This window comes from Oncorhynchus gorbuscha, linkage group LG10 (genome assembly GCF_021184085.1).
Source record: "Oncorhynchus gorbuscha isolate QuinsamMale2020 ecotype Even-year linkage group LG10, OgorEven_v1.0, whole genome shotgun sequence".
Lineage (NCBI taxonomy): Eukaryota > Metazoa > Chordata > Actinopteri > Salmoniformes > Salmonidae > Oncorhynchus > Oncorhynchus gorbuscha.
In genome coordinates this window covers 73784019-73804124 of record NC_060182.1, presented here as the reverse complement: position 1 = coordinate 73804124, position 20106 = coordinate 73784019, and the positions used below count along the sequence as shown (strand labels likewise).

General features: G+C 40.1%; 2 protein-coding genes across 11 annotated transcripts in view; both read left to right on the top strand.

Moving 5' to 3' along the window:
* The window catches only part of LOC124046538 (kinesin light chain 1), a 37835-nt gene extending 31651 nt beyond the window's left edge, over positions 1-6184 (top strand). For 3 of the 8 annotated variants that reach the window (XM_046367002.1, XM_046367004.1, XM_046367003.1), the window contains exon 15: positions 616-3216. In XM_046367002.1, the coding sequence (XP_046222958.1) occupies positions 616-823 (208 nt within the window). In that variant the 3' untranslated portion in view covers positions 824-3216. The other 5 variants (XM_046367006.1, XM_046367005.1, XM_046367008.1 and 2 more) reach the window with 4 other exon arrangements.
* A 3752-nt stretch (positions 6185-9936) lies between these two features.
* On the top strand, positions 9937-18426 carry LOC124046537 (zinc finger FYVE domain-containing protein 21-like). 3 transcript variants are annotated; one of them, XM_046366997.1, is made up of 8 exons: positions 9939-10126; positions 13458-13508; positions 14841-15009; positions 15522-15597; positions 15790-15881; positions 16244-16297; positions 17569-17699; positions 17855-18426. In XM_046366997.1, exons 1-8 carry the CDS (start codon positions 10001-10003, stop codon positions 17888-17890), a joined length of 735 nt encoding a protein of 244 aa, XP_046222953.1. In that variant the 5' UTR covers positions 9939-10000; the 3' UTR covers positions 17891-18426. The 3 variants fall into 3 exon arrangements, with proteins under 3 accessions (XP_046222955.1, XP_046222953.1, XP_046222956.1); XM_046366999.1 differs by lacking the exon at positions 13458-13508 and having other exon boundaries at positions 9937-10126; XM_046367000.1 differs by lacking the exon at positions 16244-16297 and having other exon boundaries at positions 9942-10126.
* Positions 18427-20106: the final 1680 nt, after the last annotated feature.

The following is a 20106-nucleotide window of genomic DNA, read 5'->3' as shown; positions in this document are numbered from 1 at the left end:
CAAGCGAATGGCTACAGCATGCCTCATCTGTTTGCTGGAATTCTGTATTCTTTGACTCATTTTCCTCTTTTTGCTTCTAACTCTTCGATGTTGAATTAACCCCATTATGATGACTTCTCTCTAATCCAGGAGACAGTAGAGAACTCTGTATTGATCAATACAAAACAATATTCTTCCCCTTGCAACAGGCACAAATGTATTTGGCTCAAAATACTCCCTTTAATCAATTGCTTTGTCACACATTAACTTTTGTTAAGTATGTCCTTCAACCCACATGTTATAGGGTAAAGAAAAGCCAAAAAATGGCATTTGACTGAACTACTGATTTGGATATTTTGTAAAAAAGTCTGCTGTGCTTTCCAGCGCATTCGGCTTCAAAGATTCTACTTACAAATGTACAGGTGTGGTACCACGAATTTAACCAGGGTTAAAGAGTATGATTTAGCTCATGCTTTATGTATTTGTGTGGGGGCATTGTCTGGGGAAACTAACATGTGTGTGGGTCTCATTATAGTTATTAACCCACATACCATCTCCATTGGCCACATGTCCTTCTCACTCCTGACCCTCGACCCCTCACCGACATCTCCTTGCATGTCACTGTTCTGGATGCAGCATGAAGCGAGCCAGTTCACTAGGTGTTCTAAACGTGGTGGACAATGCTGCCGGAGACCTCTACCAAGTAAGGAGCTCAACTGTCTCTCCCTCTCCATCTTTCCATCTTTCACATCACCCAATCTTGCCCCATTGTTTTCTGGGTCTCTTCTCGCTCATCCTCCCCTTTGTTTCTTTATCTACCTCATTTTCTTACACTACTCTCTGAGACCTCACTTTATGAAACTCAAATTCCCAATGGTCCTCTTGGTTGTGATCTGTGATCAAACTGGCCCTTGCCCCTCTTCACCTGGGCAGTCATCTCAGAAATTGGTCACTAATGAAATGGCGAACATGTGTGTGGGAACATCAGTGGTTCACAGACTAACAAGTTTTTTCATGGTGTTCTCTCTCATTTATAACCCCTTAGTCACAAATTGCAATAATGAATGATGTGCAAGGCAGATGTGGGAAATAACACCTTTTGACAGTTGATTTCTGTGGCTGTATGATGAGCGAGGAAATGAGATCAAAGATGAACCAGGGATAATTGTTTGCAACCAGATGATCAACAGCAAACTTTAAAAAAAGTTTTACTCCTGTTATTAACTGACTTGTATCAATTGTTCAGAAAGATTCATCTGAATGGTTTGATTTGAGAATATGCATCACTGGACAATGGGACCTTTCTACATGGTGATATACTGGTTCTGCCAATCCACCATACGATAAGGGTGTGACTCCAGAATACAGTGCCGGTCTGTGCACCACTCATCACTGTCACCGAGCTCCAGATTTTGACATCTCATTTATGTTATGTACCACATTCCCCAAATATTCAATAGCGATACTCAACAGTGCCTTATTCACGCCCCTTGACTTTTTCCATTATGTATTACAGCCTGAATTTAACATTGATTAAATTAAGATTTTTGGTCACTGGCCTAAATATAATACCCCCTAATGTCAAAGTGGAATTATGTTTATTTTTTATTTGTACTAATTCATTAAAAATGAAAAGCTGAAATGTATTGAGTCAAGTACTCAACCCCTTTGTTACGGTAAACCGAAATCTGTTCAGGAGTACAAATGTGCTTAACAAGTTGCATGAACTCACTCTGTGTGCAATAGTGTTAACATGATTTTAAATGACTAACTCATCTCTGTACCCCACACATACAATGATCTGTAAGGCCCCTCAGTCGAGCAGTGAATTTCAAAAACCAATTCAACCACAAAGACCAGGGAGGTTTTCCAATGTCTCGCAAAGGCCACCTATTGGTAGATTGGTAAAGAATACAATAAAAACGGATGCTGAATATCACTTTGAGCATGGTGAAGTTATTAATGACACTTTTGTGTGCCAATACACCAGTTACTACAAAGATACAGGCGTCCTTCCTAACACGGTTGCCGGAGAGGAAGGAAACCGCTCAGGGATCTCACCATGAGGCCAATGGTGACTTTAAAACATTGTTTAAAACAGAAGTTTAATGGCTATAATAAGAAAAAACTGAAGATGGATCAACATTGTAGTTACTCCTCAATACTAACCTAAATGACAGAAGGAAGCCTGTACATCAAAGTATTCCAAAACATGCATCCTGTTTGCAACAAGGCACTACAATAATACTACAAAGATTTTAGCAAAGCAATTCACTTTTTGTCCTGAATACAAAGGGTTATGTTTGGGGCAAATCAAATGCATCACATTACTGAGTTATCACACCATATTTTCAAGCATATTGGTGGCTGCATCATGTTATGGATAGGCTTGTAATCGTTAAGGACGGGGGAGTTTATCAGGATAAAAAATAAACTGAATGGAGCTAAGCACAAGCAAAATGCTAGAGGAAAACCTGGTTCAGTCTGCTTTCCACCAGACAGTGGGAGATGAATTCACCTTTCAGCAGGACAATAATCTAAAACAAGGCCAAATCTACGCTTTCTTACGAAGAAGACTGTAAATGTCCCTGAGTGGCCGAGTTTGACTTAAATCTGCTTAAATCTATGGCAAGAATTGAAAATGGTTGTCTAGCAACGATCCACAACCAATTTGACAGAGGTTGAAGAATTTTTAAAAGAATAATGTGCAAATATTATATAATCTAGATGTATAAAGCTCTTAGACTTACCCAGAAAGACTCCGCTGTAATCGCTACCAAAGGTGATTCTAACATGTATTGACTCAGGGGTGTGAATAATTGTGTATATGAGAGATTTGTGTATTAAATGTTCAATAAATTTGCAGAAATTCTAAAAACATGTTTTTACTTTGCCATCATGGGGTATTGTATGTAGATGGTTGAGGAAAAAAACTAAATGACTCTGTTTTGAATCAGGCTTGTAACACCTCAATGTCAAGGGGTATAAATATGTTTTCAAGGCACTGAATCTATATATATTGAATCTGTTCCTAGGCCGTCATTGAAAATAAGAATTTGTTCTTAACTGACTTGCCTAGTTAAATAAAATGTAAATATTTTATATATTCAAGAAAAACAGACATTTTCTTCATGGAAATGTGAAGGATGTTTTATCTGTGATGTTGGACCCTCTACATGAATAGTTTTTTTGTTGTACTTCTTCAACCTATTCTGAATCCTATTCCCTCTGTTACCTTCTCTAGGAGCAAAATAATCATCTGACAAACAGTCGTGACCTGAGTGCCAGCCACAATGACCTGGCACATTGAAGGTTAGAACTGAGTGGAGAGGTGAAAGGTCGTGGGATCAGTCTCCTGACCCCCCCCCCCCACCCCAACCTCCAGATCCTGCCTCCGCCTATGAGCTGTCCCCCTCCAATATAATCCTGTACATAGCTGATTAACTGTTACACCCCCCCCCAGGTTAAACCAAACAAACCCTTCCTAAACCACACACAACCGTCCATCTGCTCACTACAGCTGGCTACAGCACGTAGGTTTAACAATCTCATTGCACTTTGATCTAGTCACTGGTTTTCTTAGAGGGTGTTTTTATTGAAATGTTTTCTCTTAATATCAAAATATATTTTTGCAACATGAGATTAGTTATAATGAAGGACAAGTGTATAATGCTAAGTCAAGTGTGAGTGGATGTAAGTGTGCACCTATATTTTTGTGATTGAGTGCTCATGAGAGAGAACATTCATTTTTATTTTCTGTGTGGTTGCTTTTTTCTACCTTTCCTCCACAGATCTAAAGAATAACTTAGATAATTTGGTTATCACTTTAACGGAATAGGTGAGCAGTTCAGGAGGTCGCAATAGAGTATCTCATTCCCCCTTTTACTTCGAAATGAATGTCCTGTGTGTCTTTATTGAAGTGATGGCTGTGCTTATATGAAGTTTAATGTGTACATTTGGGTTGTGTAAATTGTTTTATTGTATTTCCTACGCTGCTCTGGGGGAATCTTTTGTTTCTTGGCATCAGAGTTCTATAAACGGATAGTTCTGCCTCTTTTTATAGTGATATTACTTACTGCAATTGAAGAAACTGCTCCATGTATATGAAGTTATGAGGCAGGAGCGTTGTGTTGGCACATGAAGTATATCTTGTCGATTTCTCAGGATTGTCACAGAACAGAAGATCACTAGCCAGGCTAGTTTTGATATTATACACTGACTGCACAAGATATTTAACACCAACCTGTTACGGTCAAATGCAATTTCCAGTAATAGGTGAATAACATTGTTACAATCTAGAGTAGAAACATTGTTTAACAATTTGTACCAGTCTGTTTCTGGATGTTGAATGATGAATTAAGAGTAAGACTGTGTATAAAGAGTGAAATTAATGTTAAAGGACTTGTACTTTATGAATATCCAACCAAAAAGTGAAATTTTTTAATCGATCTATTGCAGGTCTGTCACCACCACATTTGCATCGTGTTACTTTGTTCTCAAAACTTTAAAATGAGTGTTTTTTTGTTTCTGGAGCATGCTTTATTTTGGTTCACAGACATCACCCTACTGACCCTTGACATGGGTGTGGACTGCTTGTTTGGTGGACTGTGTTAATGTGGGCTGTTGATGGGGATGTGTGATATCGTTCTCTTATGTAAGGAAGGTGACTAACATTTGACTTTAGAAAGCATAGGACCAGGGTCGCCCCCAGTCCCTCACCAGGAACAGCACTAGTTAGGGATAAAGGGAAAACACCGGTTAGACTGTCCAAGGAACAGGACTTATTTTAATGATGAACAAGCTAACTGTCATGAGCAGAGTGTACCACAGTGTAGTGAGTCATTTGCTTAGTAAATACAAGAAATTGTTTGAGCATTTCAAACAGAGGTCTGTGGTATAGTTAACTTTATACTGCAGTTTGTAAAAACATTAATAAAAAATATATATATATATATATATATGTATATGTATATATATGTATATATATTTAGTGGCTCAGTAACGGGCATAGGCTTTTCTATGCAGAATGCAGTTGGTAATTTGAAAAACTTTTACATGTGTAACACACAACGAAGCATGTGATTAACTTGTGCAAACTTTTAGCCTTACCTTGTTATGTGTATATATAACATCATACTCTTAAAACATTGTGGTAACATTGTGCTTGTCAGGATAGAATATACAAATGCAAGGAACGTTGATTTAAGCACAAACCTGTAAGCTAAATATGTGTTGGATGCTCCCATTTGACTGTTGATCAGTTTGTCTGTCAATCATCAACCTGCTTTATTTGTGTTTTCTCCATTATGTGTTCGCTCAGAGTTACTGGTAAGGTACTACAGTGTCCAATTGATTAGAAAGGCACATCAATTCATAGGGCTAGACATTGAATTATTGAGGACAAAATGTATTATTTTATATCAGACGCATTAATTCAAGTATACTGTGTTGAGAGAAAATAGGATCCTAATTTCTGAAATGTAAATCACCCCCTGACCCTGTGTTTATGACCATATTTTTACAAACTTAAATGATCATGAAATCCCTCAAATGCCTAAGCAGATATGATTTGTTCTTCAAAGTATTGATCCTGACGTATTTTGCTTTACTGGCAAAACAGTAACGATAATTAATCCTATTCTTAAACTCAAAGACCGTTGTGATTAATTATTTGACATTAGTAATCCTATGAGCAGTGGTACTCTTGAGTCACTGTTGAGGTGATGAACATATTCCTATGGGGAAGGGCAACAAGCCCTGAACTAATGGTTGAATTCATTTTGCATGGCCAGGTGCCCCCGGTTGATCCTTTTAGACCATTCCATTGGTTCTTAAGGGAAATCTCAACCCACCTGGTGCAACAGGCCATGCAAAACAAACTCCACCAGTGAAACACTGTTGGGAAATCTTCATGATGACATTACCATATTGTTAGTGGGTCTTAACAGTCAATGCACCAGCCTCTCTACTGTCCATCTGTTCCTTTGTTTTTGAAAGTGCAATTTTTGTTTGTTTGGGGTTGGCCTGGAGTGTGTATGTGTGGGGATGTCATGAGCTGCACTGACGATAGGATCAAACTCCCAGCCTCTCTCCTTTAGGCTGCCTGCTGTGCTGGCTGGATCAGCCCATAAACAGTGGTGAAGTGTTTGCCCTTCAACAATATATTGTATGGTATAAATTGTATGAATAAAATAATACAAATGTTTTTCTTAGTCCCTCTATAATATTTGGGTCTGGTAAAGGAGCATTGGATCATGGAGCAGAGCATGACAGGGGAGATAGACATACAGGACAATGATAATTCCCTCAGCGCCCCCTACTGGATTTTATTAAGTAGACTATACATACTGTATCTGTAACCCATCAATTAATACACTTTCAAAAACTGATCTTGTTTAGTGAATCTAACATCTTTAATGAGTCTTGAACATTTTTTTAAAAGATAGATTAGAAATCATATAGGTGGAGAAATTATTGTTTGTTTGTTATGTCATATCAAAATAATCTGTAGTGTTATCCATTGCAAATCAATGTTATTATTCCTACTTTTTCCTAAATGTAAACAGGTTTCCATCCAACCTTTTTATGCGAGTAAGTGTCGGATAAAACATGTAATGACAGGCCGAATGGAAACAAATGTTTCGATAAACTTTAAAAATGTCGACAAAACTAAATTCGCTAGATAGACAATGTGGATCTATTTTTGTGTCGGTATATTGAATTATGCGGGAAATATCGGTGGAAACGCTTTTATGCGTAAATATTGATATAATAACCATATCGAAATAAACGTGGAGTCACGCGATGACATGTTGTGTGGTCCTCTCACTACGACACGTCGGGAAATAATGCAGTTATTAGGCTACAGATGAAATAAATGAATGATAATGAATTTAACAGGAGATCGCGCTCTTGGTTAGAGTGCACGTGCTAATACCAGAGTGGGCACACTTGCTATATGGTGAGAAAACCATTAGCTGAGTTGAAAATGCGATGGAAACCCTTGTTTTTTTTATTCGGTACATGAGAACTTAACATCAAAATGTATGTTTATGTAGTATGTCATCACTCACAGCCTTTTAATTGCAACAATTCAATTTGATGCAAACATCTCTGGTGGGGAAATGCGCATATCGTTTTTTTCGGATTTTTTAATATTAGCAATTTCGCATGGAAATCTGTGTTTGAATACTCATACTAAACACACTTTGTTACGTAAATTGAGTATATAGTTTGCTTATTGGTCATAGTATAGATATAGTTATTATGCCAAAGATTCTAACATCTTTGTTGTTGGTAGAGTATTTAATTGTATTAAAATAGTTACATTTGTTTTTGTAAGGTAAGAAAATGTGGTGTTTTGTTTGTAAATGTACATTTTTTAATATGAAATTTGGCCAAAATAATTAAATTATTTTCATAACATCGTTTCAACCTATTTCTATCGTAGGTAAATAATCCAAGCAGTACATCTCTCCATAATGGTGTAAAATCTTTATAAATGTGTTCAATTATAAATCTACTGATGTCTTGCCACAGATTCCTTACATTAATACAATGACAAAAAAGATGCAACAGCATTTCTGGGTGGTCATTACAAAAGGTACAATTTGAATGTATGTTTTTCTTAAAACTTCTTCATATAGTGGTTGGCAGGATAATAATAATAATAATAATTTTAAAAGACACTTCCTTAATTTTGTTAATAAGTAGGTATGTGTGTGGCAACATCCCAACTTTTTTCCCCAATAGTAAAACCGTTCCAGTAAGGCATGACATAAGGTATAGATAGATACAACATCCTGCTTAAATTGCTCTATTGTTGTTGAATGGACCTAAAGAAAAACACATTTTCCTTCTGATGAGTCAACAGGATTAATTGTAGGTATGTTCTAAGGGTCAGGTCTTGACACGTTCCTGAATAATAAAGCAACACATGAGGGAATGGTATCTAAAACAATTGCAAAATATTTAGGTGTAGTGATAAGAATTCTTTATAATAAATAAAAAGTTGGCTCACCAATAGGATATTATTTCTGAACCAATATTCTTAAAAACAAAGAAGTGTCTAGATTATTCCATATATAATGTGTGGAGAAAAAAACATGCTTATAATTGAAGATCCATGACAAGAAACCCTGCCGATTAAAGATCAAAATACGAAGTATAAGAGGAGACTATTTCCGTGCTTTTAGGGCCGATAATGCAATTATTTCAGGAAATGGGCGTGGCTTCATAGCTTTGAAGAAAAAGGCGGAAAATATGCAGCTGAAGTCCAACGAAAGCGGATACAAATTCATTGCTTGAACTATTTATGATAAATGTTAAGCAATGTAATAAAGTCAGGACTTTTCAAATAAGTTACCTTACACGTTATGTTGTCTGCCAATTTGTTAGCGACGCTATCCTTACGAACCACATACCTTATCATTACAGAAGTATGTACCGGTATGTTAGCTAGCTAACGTTACCTGGCTACTAATACATCAAAATTGCCAGTATATTAACTATATGTTTACTAACTATCCAACGTTTATTGACATTATTATTCCCGTCATTCTTAGCTAAGTGGTAAAGTGCCTTCTGCGTTGTCAATGGACATTTGGGTGGTTTCATAAATTCGCTCTGCTATCTACTCCGATTTCAGAACACTCGTCAATGTTCATTTATTTAGTTCACCTTTATTTAACCAGGTAGGCAAGTTGAGAACAAGTTCTCATTTACAATTGCGACCTGAACTAATGTACCAGTGCAGAACAACTGTGGATTTACAAACCCGTTGAATATGGCCGGTGTCAGTAAACCTCGGCAAAATGCGTAATTAAGTTGTTGCCAGTAGTAGTTACAGTCACCAGCGCTCTGGATAACATGAAAACTGCCAAACCAGCTCTGCCAGGGCGAGCAGAATAGTCAGAGTGAGGTGTTCTCATTTGTGTCTTCTGGAAGTAGCTCGCAAGTTAGCTTGGGTGCGTGACTGTCGTTTTAAGGTCAGAACACGAATCAACCCTACTCCCTGGCCAGAGCGTCCAGCGTGCGCTCTGACACTCCAGATTGTATTTAAGAACACACCCGTCATAAAATGTCTAGCTAGTCATTTGTTATGCTAACAATCTAGGAAGAGGTTCCATATAAACAGTATCAACTTCCGGTAGACAGGCAAAGCGCTCAACTGAAAGGATACCGTTCGTTACAGTGTACTAAAATGAACTAATAGTCTTCTTCTGTGAGGTTTAACGGCGCTTGGCATCCAATTTGTTGCATTACCGCCACCTACTAGACCGGAGTACAACTCCCTTATACTTTGCTTGATAAATAAAAATGTACTAAATAAATACCCTACCATCTAACACTACATTCACTAATTTCAAAATTATATAAAATTAACTCCACCAATTAAATGTATTTATTTCTACCTCATGCCATCATTCTGAAAGGATGGGACATCACCACACCCTTGAACTCTTCTGAGCACACCCAAATACCTCTCTGCAGCTGCCACCGCACCTCCATTTTCTGCGATTTCAGTTTCATCCCTGTAGTACAGCTGATAACCATTGCTATAAATGCTAAAAATCCAATTTTGCTGAAACGTATAACACTTTTTGGCCTATCCTTCTGTACGGGTATATCTCTGCTACTCTCACCACTCCTACCCCTTAACTCTTCTTCCTCTACCTTCTTCACTGCCTCGGCATATGACAACTTCAGCACTACCCTAACCCTGGAAAACTCAACTTGCCTCTCTCGCACGGCTGAACTAAGAGTATGTAGTATATACTATACAGTATGTTAGTATGGGTATTCGAACACAGCTCTAGTTTGTGTAGATGTTTTTCCTAAAATGTCATGAAAAAATGTGGGTGGGATCAGAAAACCAAAACAACATTGCTTTTCGTTTGCTGCGGTTCATCACATGACATCAGTGATTATAATCCACGCATTTATATTGGACAACGGCTCTGTCCATCAAATACGATATGAATGTTTTTCAGTATGAGCTAAAAAAAGAGGTCCTGGAAAAATGTCTACAGTGCCTGATGGCAAGAAATTGGTCCGAAGCCCAAGTGGACTTCGAATGGTCCCGGAGAATGGAGCGTTTAACAGCCCTTTTTCGTTAGATGAACCCCAGTGGGTCCCGGACAAAGAGGTAAGAGACTATTGGAAAGGAAATTACAATAGGGCAACGCCGCTCGGACTTGATAGTGGGACAGTAGCCAGCTAACGTTACTTATCCCACGATTGAATGCCAAAAGGCGTATGATTATTAGTATTAAATATACGTGTGCTTAAAAAAAATGGTTTTATAACTGCCTAGCTACTTCATTTGGCATGTGTTGGTTTTAACAATGTTCAGCAGTTTGCTAGCTGTAAATGTGATTCCCTAAAAACACGCCTCTTCCTTCGATACAAATACGTCGCGAAGTGACTTTTCACTAGGTTAGGAGAGCATTTTCACTAACACTTTTCCTAAAGTACTAGGTTAATTCTCCTAACCTGTTACAAAAAAATACATTCGGGTCGTAGTTGTATCGAATTGGCGTGTTCAGCTATAAATGCCAAAGCTGCCTGTAGTGTTCTAGCTAGTGACGTGAAGTAAGTTAGACAACATGGAGCCGCCAATACAGTAACTAGTTAGTTAACTACGTTGTCAAGTAGCTAACGTTAGCTGCTTTTGCATCAGGTGCCACCAAAATACAGAACCAAAGTTGCCTCAGCAAGTCATTGCTGTTAATTAGAAGTTGTCCCCCCCCTTCGAGATGTTTACATGCATCATGATCTAGCCTGGGCAGCCACCATTATGCTCGATGTGCACAACCGGATGAAACACTTATGCCCACCGGCATCCGGTTCATACGTAAAACATTTTTCATTCAGGCTCCAAAGGCTTCGATTTCCTCAACTAGATTTAATGAAGAGAAGGCAAAAAAAAAACGTGGAAAATATGCACACTTTATTGACGTTCACCCATGACTGTGTGGCTATGCACATCTCCTACTCAATCATCAAGTTTGCAGATGACACAACAGTAATAGGCCTGATTACTGATGAGACTGCCAACAGGGAGGAGGTGAGGGCCCTGGCGGAGTGGTGTCAGGAAAATAACCTCTCCCTCAACGTAAACAAAACGAAGGAGCTGATCGTGGACTTCAGGAGACGGCAGAGGGAGCATCCCCCCATCCACATCGAAGGGGCTGTAGGGGAAAAGTTCCTTGGCGCGCACATCACTGACAACGTGAAATGGTCCATCCACACCGCCAACTTCAACTTCAGGAGGCTGAAGAAATTTGGCTTGGCCCCTAAGACCCTCTACGGATGCACCATTGAGAGCATTCTGTCGGGCTGTATCACCGCCTGGTACGGCAACTGCACCATCCGTAACCAGAGGGGTGGTGCAGTCAGCCCATCACATCACCGGGGGCTGACTGCCTGTCCTTCAGGACATCTACAGCACCCGGTGTCACAGGAAGACCAAGAATATCATCAAGGACCTCCCCCACCTGAGCCATACTGTTTTACCCACTTCATATGTATATATTGTATTCTTGTCAAGGCTCATCCTATATAACTACTGCTTTTCTATATAGTATACAAATGTTTCTATTCATATAATATCAATAATGTTTATACACGTGATATACTCAGAACAAAAAATATAAACGCAATATGTGAAGTGTGGGTTTCATGAGCTGAAATAAAAGATCCCAGAAATGTTCCAAACGCACAAAAAGCTTATTTCTCTGAAATGTTGTGCACAAATTTGTTTACCACTCTGTTAGTGAGCATTTCCAAGATAATCCATCCACCTGACATGTGTGGCATATATCATGAAGCGGATATTACACAGGTGCAGCTTGTGATGGGGACAATAAAAGGCCACTGAAATGTGCCATTTTTTTTCACACAACACAATACCACAGATGTCTCAAGTTTTGGAAGAGCATGCAATTGACATGCTGGAATGTCCAACATTGCTGTTTCAGATCATTAAATGTTCATTTCTCTACCATAAGCTGCCTCCAATGTAACTTTAGAGAATTTGTCAGTACTTCCAACTGGCCTCACCACCGCAGACCATGTGTAACCATGCCAGCCCAGGACCTCCACATGCCACAATCAACAGCCTGATCAACTCTATACGAAGGAGATGTTGTGCTGCATTAGGCAAATAGTAGTCACACTAGATACTGACTGGTTTTCTGATCCACACCTCTACCTTTTCTTTTTTAAGGTATCTGTGACCAACAGATGCATATCTATATTCTGAGTCATGAAGTCCATACATTTTCCTTATATGAACTGTGTTTAATTCAGTAAAATCTTTAAAATTGTTGCATTTGATATTTTTATTCAGTATACATATTTCCTTTTTAATATTTGGGATTTGCATGTATTGTTAGGGATTACTGCACTTTTGGATCTAGGAGCATAAGCATTTCGTAACACTTGCGAAATGTGTGCGTGACCAATACATTTTTGGGGGGGGATTTGATTATCCACCACCATGCTAGTGTCTAATGCGTATTAATGCTACTTCTTGATGTTGCGCCCTGCATTCAGCCAGGGGTAAACAACAGACTGATGGCACCTTAATTGGGGAGGAAGGGCTCATGGTAAGGGCTGGAGTGGATTTAATGAAATGCTCCACTCCAGCCATTTATTATGAGCTGTCCTCCCCCAAGCAGCCTCCACTGGTCTGATGATGCAACCTGACTTGCCTAGTTAATGCAACATCAGAAAGTATCATTCCTATAATTCTAGTTATTAATTAGACACTCTGGTATGGTGGTGGAAAATGTGTTTCATAAAGAATGTACACTTTTTAATTAAAAAAATCAAGTTGAGGTAATCAAAGCCTTTGCTGCCTTAATGGAGAATGTTTTATGTACAAACCGGTCGCTGTGCACATCAAGCCCAGACGATAGTCGAGATCCATAAAGACCACGAGCGGCTACCCAGGCTAATCATGATTATGACATGGGTCCACTTTGGAAAACACTTGAGTGGGGGATGGCCATGAGTCATAGCTGTGTGTGAACCTTACAGTAAACCTGTCCAGCAGCTTGTCACACCACTGCCTCTTCACCCATGTATTTGAATGGTACACTGATCTTTAAGATGCTGTGACATGTGGTGGCATTAAAACAGTCAGTGTTAGGCTAACTTTTACTTGGGTCTCTCTTTATGTAGCATCTCTCTTGTTGTGCTGTGTATTGTCCTATATTTAATCCCAGCCCCTGTCCCCACAAGTGGTCTTTTTGCCTTCTGTTAGGCCGTCATTTGTAAATAATAACTTGTTCTTAACTGACTTGCCTAGTTAAATAAATCAAGTCTGTGGGTATGTTACTGTAAGCTTTAGGTTTGTGATCATCTTAGTGTAAAGGAGAGGTCTTTTGGTAATCAATTTAAACTGTGAATCAAATTGTTGTGTCCATGTTTGAAATTGAGTGAACCAAAATTATGTCCTTTTCCTCTTTCAGTGCCCAAGCTGTATGCAGTGTGACAAAAAATATGACTTCCTTACAAGAAAGGTTTGATTTACTATGATCCCATAATATACATAAGTATGTGGACACTCCTTCAAATTAGTGTATTTGGCTAGTTCAGGCACACCTGTTGCTGACAGGTGTATAAAATTGAGCACACAGCCATGCAATCTCCGTAGACAAACATTGGCAGTAGAATGGCCTTACTGAAGAGCACAGTGACTTTCAAAGTGGCACGGTTCATAGGATTGCCACCTTTCCAACAAGTCAGTTTGTGAAATCTCTGGCCTGCTAGAGCTGCCCCGTTCAACTGTAAGTGCTGTTATTGTGAAGTGGAACCTCTAGGAGCAACAACTGCTCAGCCGTGAACTGGTAGGCCACATAAGCTCACAGAACGGGACCATCGAGTGCTGAAGCGCTTAGCGCATAAAAATAGTCTGTCCTTGGTTGCAACACTCACTACGGAGTTCCAAACTGCCTCTTGAAGCAACGTTAGCACAATAACTGTTCATTGGTAGCTTCATGAAATGTTTGCCAAGCAGCCGTACACAAGCCTAAGGTCACAATGCCAAGCGTCGGCTGGAATGGTGTAAAGCTCGCCGCCACTGGAGTCTGGAGCAGTGGAAAGCGTTCTCTGGAGTGATGAAGTCCAAAGAACAAATATGGGTTTGGTGGATGCCAAGAGAACGCTACCTGCCCGACTGCATAGTGCCAACTAAAGTTTGGTGGAGGAATAGTGCTCTAGGGCTGTTTTTCGTAGTTCGGTCTAGGCCCCTTAGTTCCATTGAAGGGACATCTTAACGCACAGCATAAAGTGACATTCTAGACAATTCTGTGCTTCCAATTGTGGCAAAAGTTTGGGAAAGGCCCTTTCCTGTTCCAGCATGACAATTCCCTTGTGCACAAAGTGAGGTCCATACAGAAATTGTTTTCTAAGATCGATGTGGAAGAACTTGACTGGCCTGCACAGAGCCCTGACCTCAACTCCATCGAACACCTTTGGGGTTAAGTTGAACACTGACTGTGAGCCAGGCTTAATCGCCCAACATCAGTGCCCCACCTCATTAATGCCATTGTGGCTGAATGATGCGGGGTCTTGCTTCCAATCTTCCAACATCTAGTTGAAAGTCTTTACAGAAGAATGGAGGCTGTTATAGAAGCAAAGGGGGGACCAACTCCATATTAACGCTCATAATTTTGGAATGAGATGTTCGACACGCTGGTGTCCACATACTTTTGGTCATGTATTGTGTCAGATAACTGTATTTACATTTTTTTACTTGACTTTGAGCCAAAATGTTACTTTTGCCAATAGGATACATTGTTTTGCCTGTTATGATCTTTTGCTTCCCTTCCTCTTGTTCTTTTGATGTATAGCACCACTGTCGGCGGTGTGGCCGGTGTTTCTGTGATAAGTGCTGCAGTAAGAAGGTGGCTCTGCCCAGGATGTGCTTCGTCGACCCAGTCCGTCAGTGTGGTGAGTGCAGCCTGGTCTCCCAGAAGGAAATGGAGTTCTACGACAAACAGCTCAAAGTGCTTATGGGAGGTGAGTTCAAAGGAATGAATTATATATATATATATATATATATTAGGGCGGTTAGTGAGCAGGGCTAGGTCTGAGGTGATGCTGTCCTGCCCCGCTCTACCCCCTCCTGGCTAGTGAAGAGTGTTGGTGCAGACCAGTGTGGTTATAAATAGGCCCCTTCCACTCAGCCAGGCCCATAATTAAAAATCCATTTGCAGCATGGTGAGCTCCAGGGCAAGGGCCTGCTGCAGTGGCAGGGACCTGGAGAGAAAGCCTTGTAGCATTTTGGACTAATGGGGTCATGTTAGCCAGATAGCATGGTCAAACAATGCTGTATCATTTGTCTGTCCACGAGAGATTATACTATGTAAACAACCAAATTAAGATAGATTTGAGTGTTAACCAAGATGATCCTTTAGTACAACACCAGTGGACTGGGAGGTATCTACAGTTGGATGAATTTAAAGAGGGCTTTTTGATTGGTATACTTTTTAAATTTTACTCACTGGTAATGACTTCTCTGTCATACTCAGGTGGTTCTTTTATTGTCACTTTGGGCACCTCAAAGATGTCTGAGACCATGATGTGTCGTCTCTCCAACAACCACAGGTATCGTGAGTGTTTTACATTTTACACAAAGGGAAAGTATCTAGAATGGAGTTATTTAGATTAATGCTGGAAGTACATATACTGTATCTGTGCTTTGATAGAACCACTTTAGAAAATGTACATTTTCCAGTTGAATGACTTTCAGTACATCACTCTCACCTCTCTTGGTCTCTTATCTCCCTCTCCACTCAGGTATCTTTTCTTCGATGGGGAGAGTCATTTTGAGGTGGAACTGTCTCGGATCTCCAGTATGCAGGTGTTGACGGAGGAGTCCACTCCTGAAGGTAAAGCTCTGGATCAGATGTTCTCTGGCTGGATTGCTCTCAGTAACAGAGGGCAGTATGACCGTACAGCAGCGATACTGTGCAGCTCCTTGAACACTTATTGATTTAAGAGACATGGATTCCTGTGGGTGGAGGAACTAGCTCCATCTCCTCTTTATGACCGGAAGTATAACCATAAATCCAAAGTAAAATTCTGTTGACTGTCTTTTCATTGTATTGATTTGAAAACCCTTAACTGATCTAACAGCATGGTAAGTATACTGATGTGGTGGTTGTGCCTGACTGTTTCCTCTCTGCTTTAATATTAAAACACTCTCTCCCTCTCTCCCTGGGCGGCCTGGCCTTTCTCCTTATGACTTTAGAGAATGACATTCACACTTACACAAGTCTGCTGGACAGTCAGTATATCTCTGAAGGTTAGCACTGTTATACTCCCTCGTCCCCCTCTCCCTTATTCCTCCCCATCTTAAATTCACCTGCCTCCAGTGTTTGTGGCCCTGCTTTTGATAAGGATGCCTTTGTTAATCATTGTACATGCATTTTATATCAGTGGTAGAACAACGTCCTTAAAATCCGTGTCCCATGCATGCTTCCATGGGGGGAGGGGGTTGTGTGTAACTAAACACCCAGAGTGAGTCTCATTGCCCCTCTAACTGTGACCAGGCTGGTGTTCATTAGGCAACACCAAATCAAAACACTTGATTTGACCGTTGCCATGTGGCACCTTCCTGTTTGGGCTGTTTTCTTCCGCTTTGCCTACTGAACACAACCCAGTTCATAGCTCAAGACATCCAAACATATTCCCTCATTCCTATCAACTTCTTCTGTGAACGTCTGATATTTTTATTTTTTCAAGTCTATAGATTTCTTAGTGATTTATGGCACATGCCAGTCGTTAACAAAGAAGCACTTGCATGTTTTCTTTAATCAATGTTTGTTATTGTGTCCTTTTGAGATATGTTGTAAGGTTACTTTTTTTTTCTCACCAAGGTCATTAGTTTGAACACCAGCCAGATAGCCGTTTTGGTTTACAAAGTCTGAGCTGAAGCTTTTAGAGTACATCCCAAGATAGTGAGTGTTGTTACTGTACCTTACTTAACAACCTGGTCTTATAGAATTTTGTATTATTCTGTACGAAAATCCGAGACGCTCCATTTAGTGTTATATGTTGTGTTTCGTATGGTAAATATTTGGATTTACATTTACATTTTTTTTACATTTAAGTCATTTAGCAGACGCTCTTATCCAGAGCGACTTACAAATTGGTGCATTCACCTTATGACATCCAGTGGAACAGCCACTTTACAATAGTGCATCTAAATCTTAAGGGGGGGGTGATATGATATGTTACGAATTATAATTTGTATTATATTTAACAAATTTGCAAAATGTGGAATATGTTACGAATTCTAGCTAAGTGGCGAATGTTAGCTAGGGGTTGGGGTTAAGTTCAGGAGATCGGTTAAAGGGTTAGCCAACATGCTAAAAAGTAGTCAGTAGTTGCTAAAATGCTAAAGTTGTACATGATGAGATTTGGGTTGGTAGATGTTTGTGTTATATGCTCTCCCACCCCGACCAACCACCCTAAGTAACCATCTGTCTTATGTAACCATGCATAACATATTTACATTTACTATGTTACGTATGGTCTGAGACCAGGCTGTGCTTAACTGTGTGTTGTGTCCAGGGGGAAACTCCAGGGCCAGTGGCATGTTGCTCCACTACAAACCCACTGGCTCTCAGGACCCTCAGCAGTTACGCATGGAGGCAGCAGACGACAAGAAGACTGCCTCCTCATGGCTGGCTGCCATGCACAAGGTACACCACATTAACATGCTGGCTTGTGTTTTAAAAGGAAAATTATATTTGATACTACTGGAATTTATGTTGTGATATCCAAGCTTCAGACCTGCCATTATGTACTGTGTATGTGGTTGAATAGTTCTGCCTGTACTATGTCTATTCTCTGACAGGCTGCCAAACTGCTGTATGAAGCTCGGGACCGGTGACTCATTGCTAAGATGCCCAGAGCCTGAGAGTGATGGCACAGACCAAGTGTTTTCTTTCCTCCCCTTCCGTCTCACATTCTCTAAATGCTGACAGTGCATTTCATTAACAATCCATTGAACTATTTGGCCAACCACCCATCTAATGCTGCTATTCTTAATGTTATCATAGACATAAGCCATTTGGCATAACCATTTCCCTTCACGTAATGCTTTTAAGGTCATTTTTTTATGTGATCTGTGACAACAAGTTTCTTTGTTCATGCTGTCTATACTCTACTTTCAGTGCTGGCAGATTTGGATACTTACCCCTTCTTTAGGGATCCACAGATTAGTCACTGATTCTAGTGGTATATACACAGACACACGTATGTGAACACCCCTTCAAATAAGTGGTTTCGGCTATTACGTCCACACCCATTGCTGACAGGTGTATAAAATCGAGTGCACAGCCATACAATCGCCATAGACAAACATTAGCAGTAGAATGGCCTTACTAAAGCCCAGTAACTTTCAACGTGGCACTGTCATACGATTGCCACCTTTCCAACAAGTCAGTTCGTCAAATTTCTGCCCTGCTAGAGCAGCCCCAGTCAACTGCAAGTGCTGTTGTGAAACGTCTAGGAGCAACAGCGGCTCAGCCACAAAGTGGTAGGCCACACAAGCTCACAGAACTGGACCGATGAGTGCTGAAGCGCATAAAAATCATCTGCCCTCTGTTGCAACATTCACTATCGAGTTCCAAACTGCCTCTGGAAGCAACGTCAGCACAACAACTGTTCGTCGGCAGCTTCATGAAATGGTTGTCCGAACAGATCACCATGCGCAATGCCACGCGTTGGCTGGAGTGGTGTAAAGCTTGCTACCATTGAACTCTGGAGCAGTGGAAAGCGTTGTCTGGAATGATGAATCACGCTTCACCATCTGGCAGTCCGTTGGACGAATCTGGGTTTGGCAAATGCCAGGAGAACTCTACCTTCCCCAATGCATAGTGCCAACTGTGAAGTTTGGTTGAGGAGGAATAATGGTCTGGGGCTGTTTTTCATGGTTCTGGCTAGGCCCCTTAGTTCCAGTGAAGGGAAATCTTAACACGACAGCATACAAGGACATTCTAGACTATTCTGTGCTTCTGACTTTGTGGCAACAGTTTGGAGAAGGCCCTTTCCTGTTTCAGCATGACAATGCCCTCATGCACAAAGCGAGGTCCATACAGAAATGGTTTGTTGATCGGTGTGGAAGAACTTGACTGACCTGCAGAGAGCCCTGACCTCAACCCCATCGAACACCTTTGGGATGAATTGGAACGCCAACTGCGAGCCAGGCCAAATGGCCGAACATCAGTGCCTAATGCTAATGTGGCTAAATGAAAGCGAGTTCCCCCAGCAATGTTCCAACATCTAGGTGAAAGCCTTCCCAAAAGAGTAGAGGCTGTTATAGGAGCAAAGGGGGGACCAACTCTATATTAATGCCTGATTTTGGAATGAGATGTTTGACGAGCAGGTTTCCACATAAGTGTGTGTGTGTGTACACACAGTTTATTAAATTCTTTAAATGTAGTCCCATACATAGAATTTTTGTATAAACTATTTTGTTAAATATTCCTATTTTAACACAATGCGGTGTATGTACTTTTTACAGCTAAAATATTTAGTATAGTTTTTGTAGCACTTGTATAACAAAAAGTTTATTCCTACACTACAAGATGACTTAAGCATTTTGTTTTCATGTTGGGTTGCTTTACTTTTTATAAATGAATTGCACAGCCACAACACCAACAATCTAACCCTTAACCTAAGGGTACAATATGCTGTTTAATGTAACACTTTTACTCTTCTGTTTTGTTGGCTTATATCCAATGTATTATTCTTCACATACCAAATAAAATACTTAAGACAGGTTTTCATTTTTGACCAAATATTATTTGTATTATCAAACCAGAATCTAGAAGGTTGCTGATATTCCTTTTTATTATGTAAAAAAAAAAAAATCAGGACTGCTCCCAAGTAGGCTACACTCTAATCAATTGTATTAATATGGTAACAGGCATGTTGACATGGTGTTTGCGATGCATTGTGTCAAGAAAAATGCTTACTATGGCTATTCACTTTGAGGACCTTTTAATAGTCCTTGCTTAGTTCACAAGAATGTTGTCTAATGCCCGATGTCCACCATATGCGCTTTGTTTTTCCGGAAGTCTTGCCCGCATTTACCGTACTTAA

What these genes read in the sequence shown, in the direction of transcription:
- LOC124046537 (XM_046366997.1), top strand. Translation starts at nt 10,001, where the DNA reads ATGTCTACAGTGCCTGATGGCAAGAAATTGGTCCGAAGCCCAAGTGGA. An exon ending in AGTGGGTCCCGGACAAAGAG is followed by an intron (nt 10,127 to 13,457) that starts GTAAGAGACTAT and finishes TTCCTCTTTCAG; the next exon opens with TGCCCAAGCTGTATGCAGTG. An exon ending in CAGTCAGTATATCTCTGAAG is followed by an intron (nt 16,298 to 17,568) that starts GTTAGCACTGTT and finishes TGTTGTGTCCAG; the next exon opens with GGGGAAACTCCAGGGCCAGT.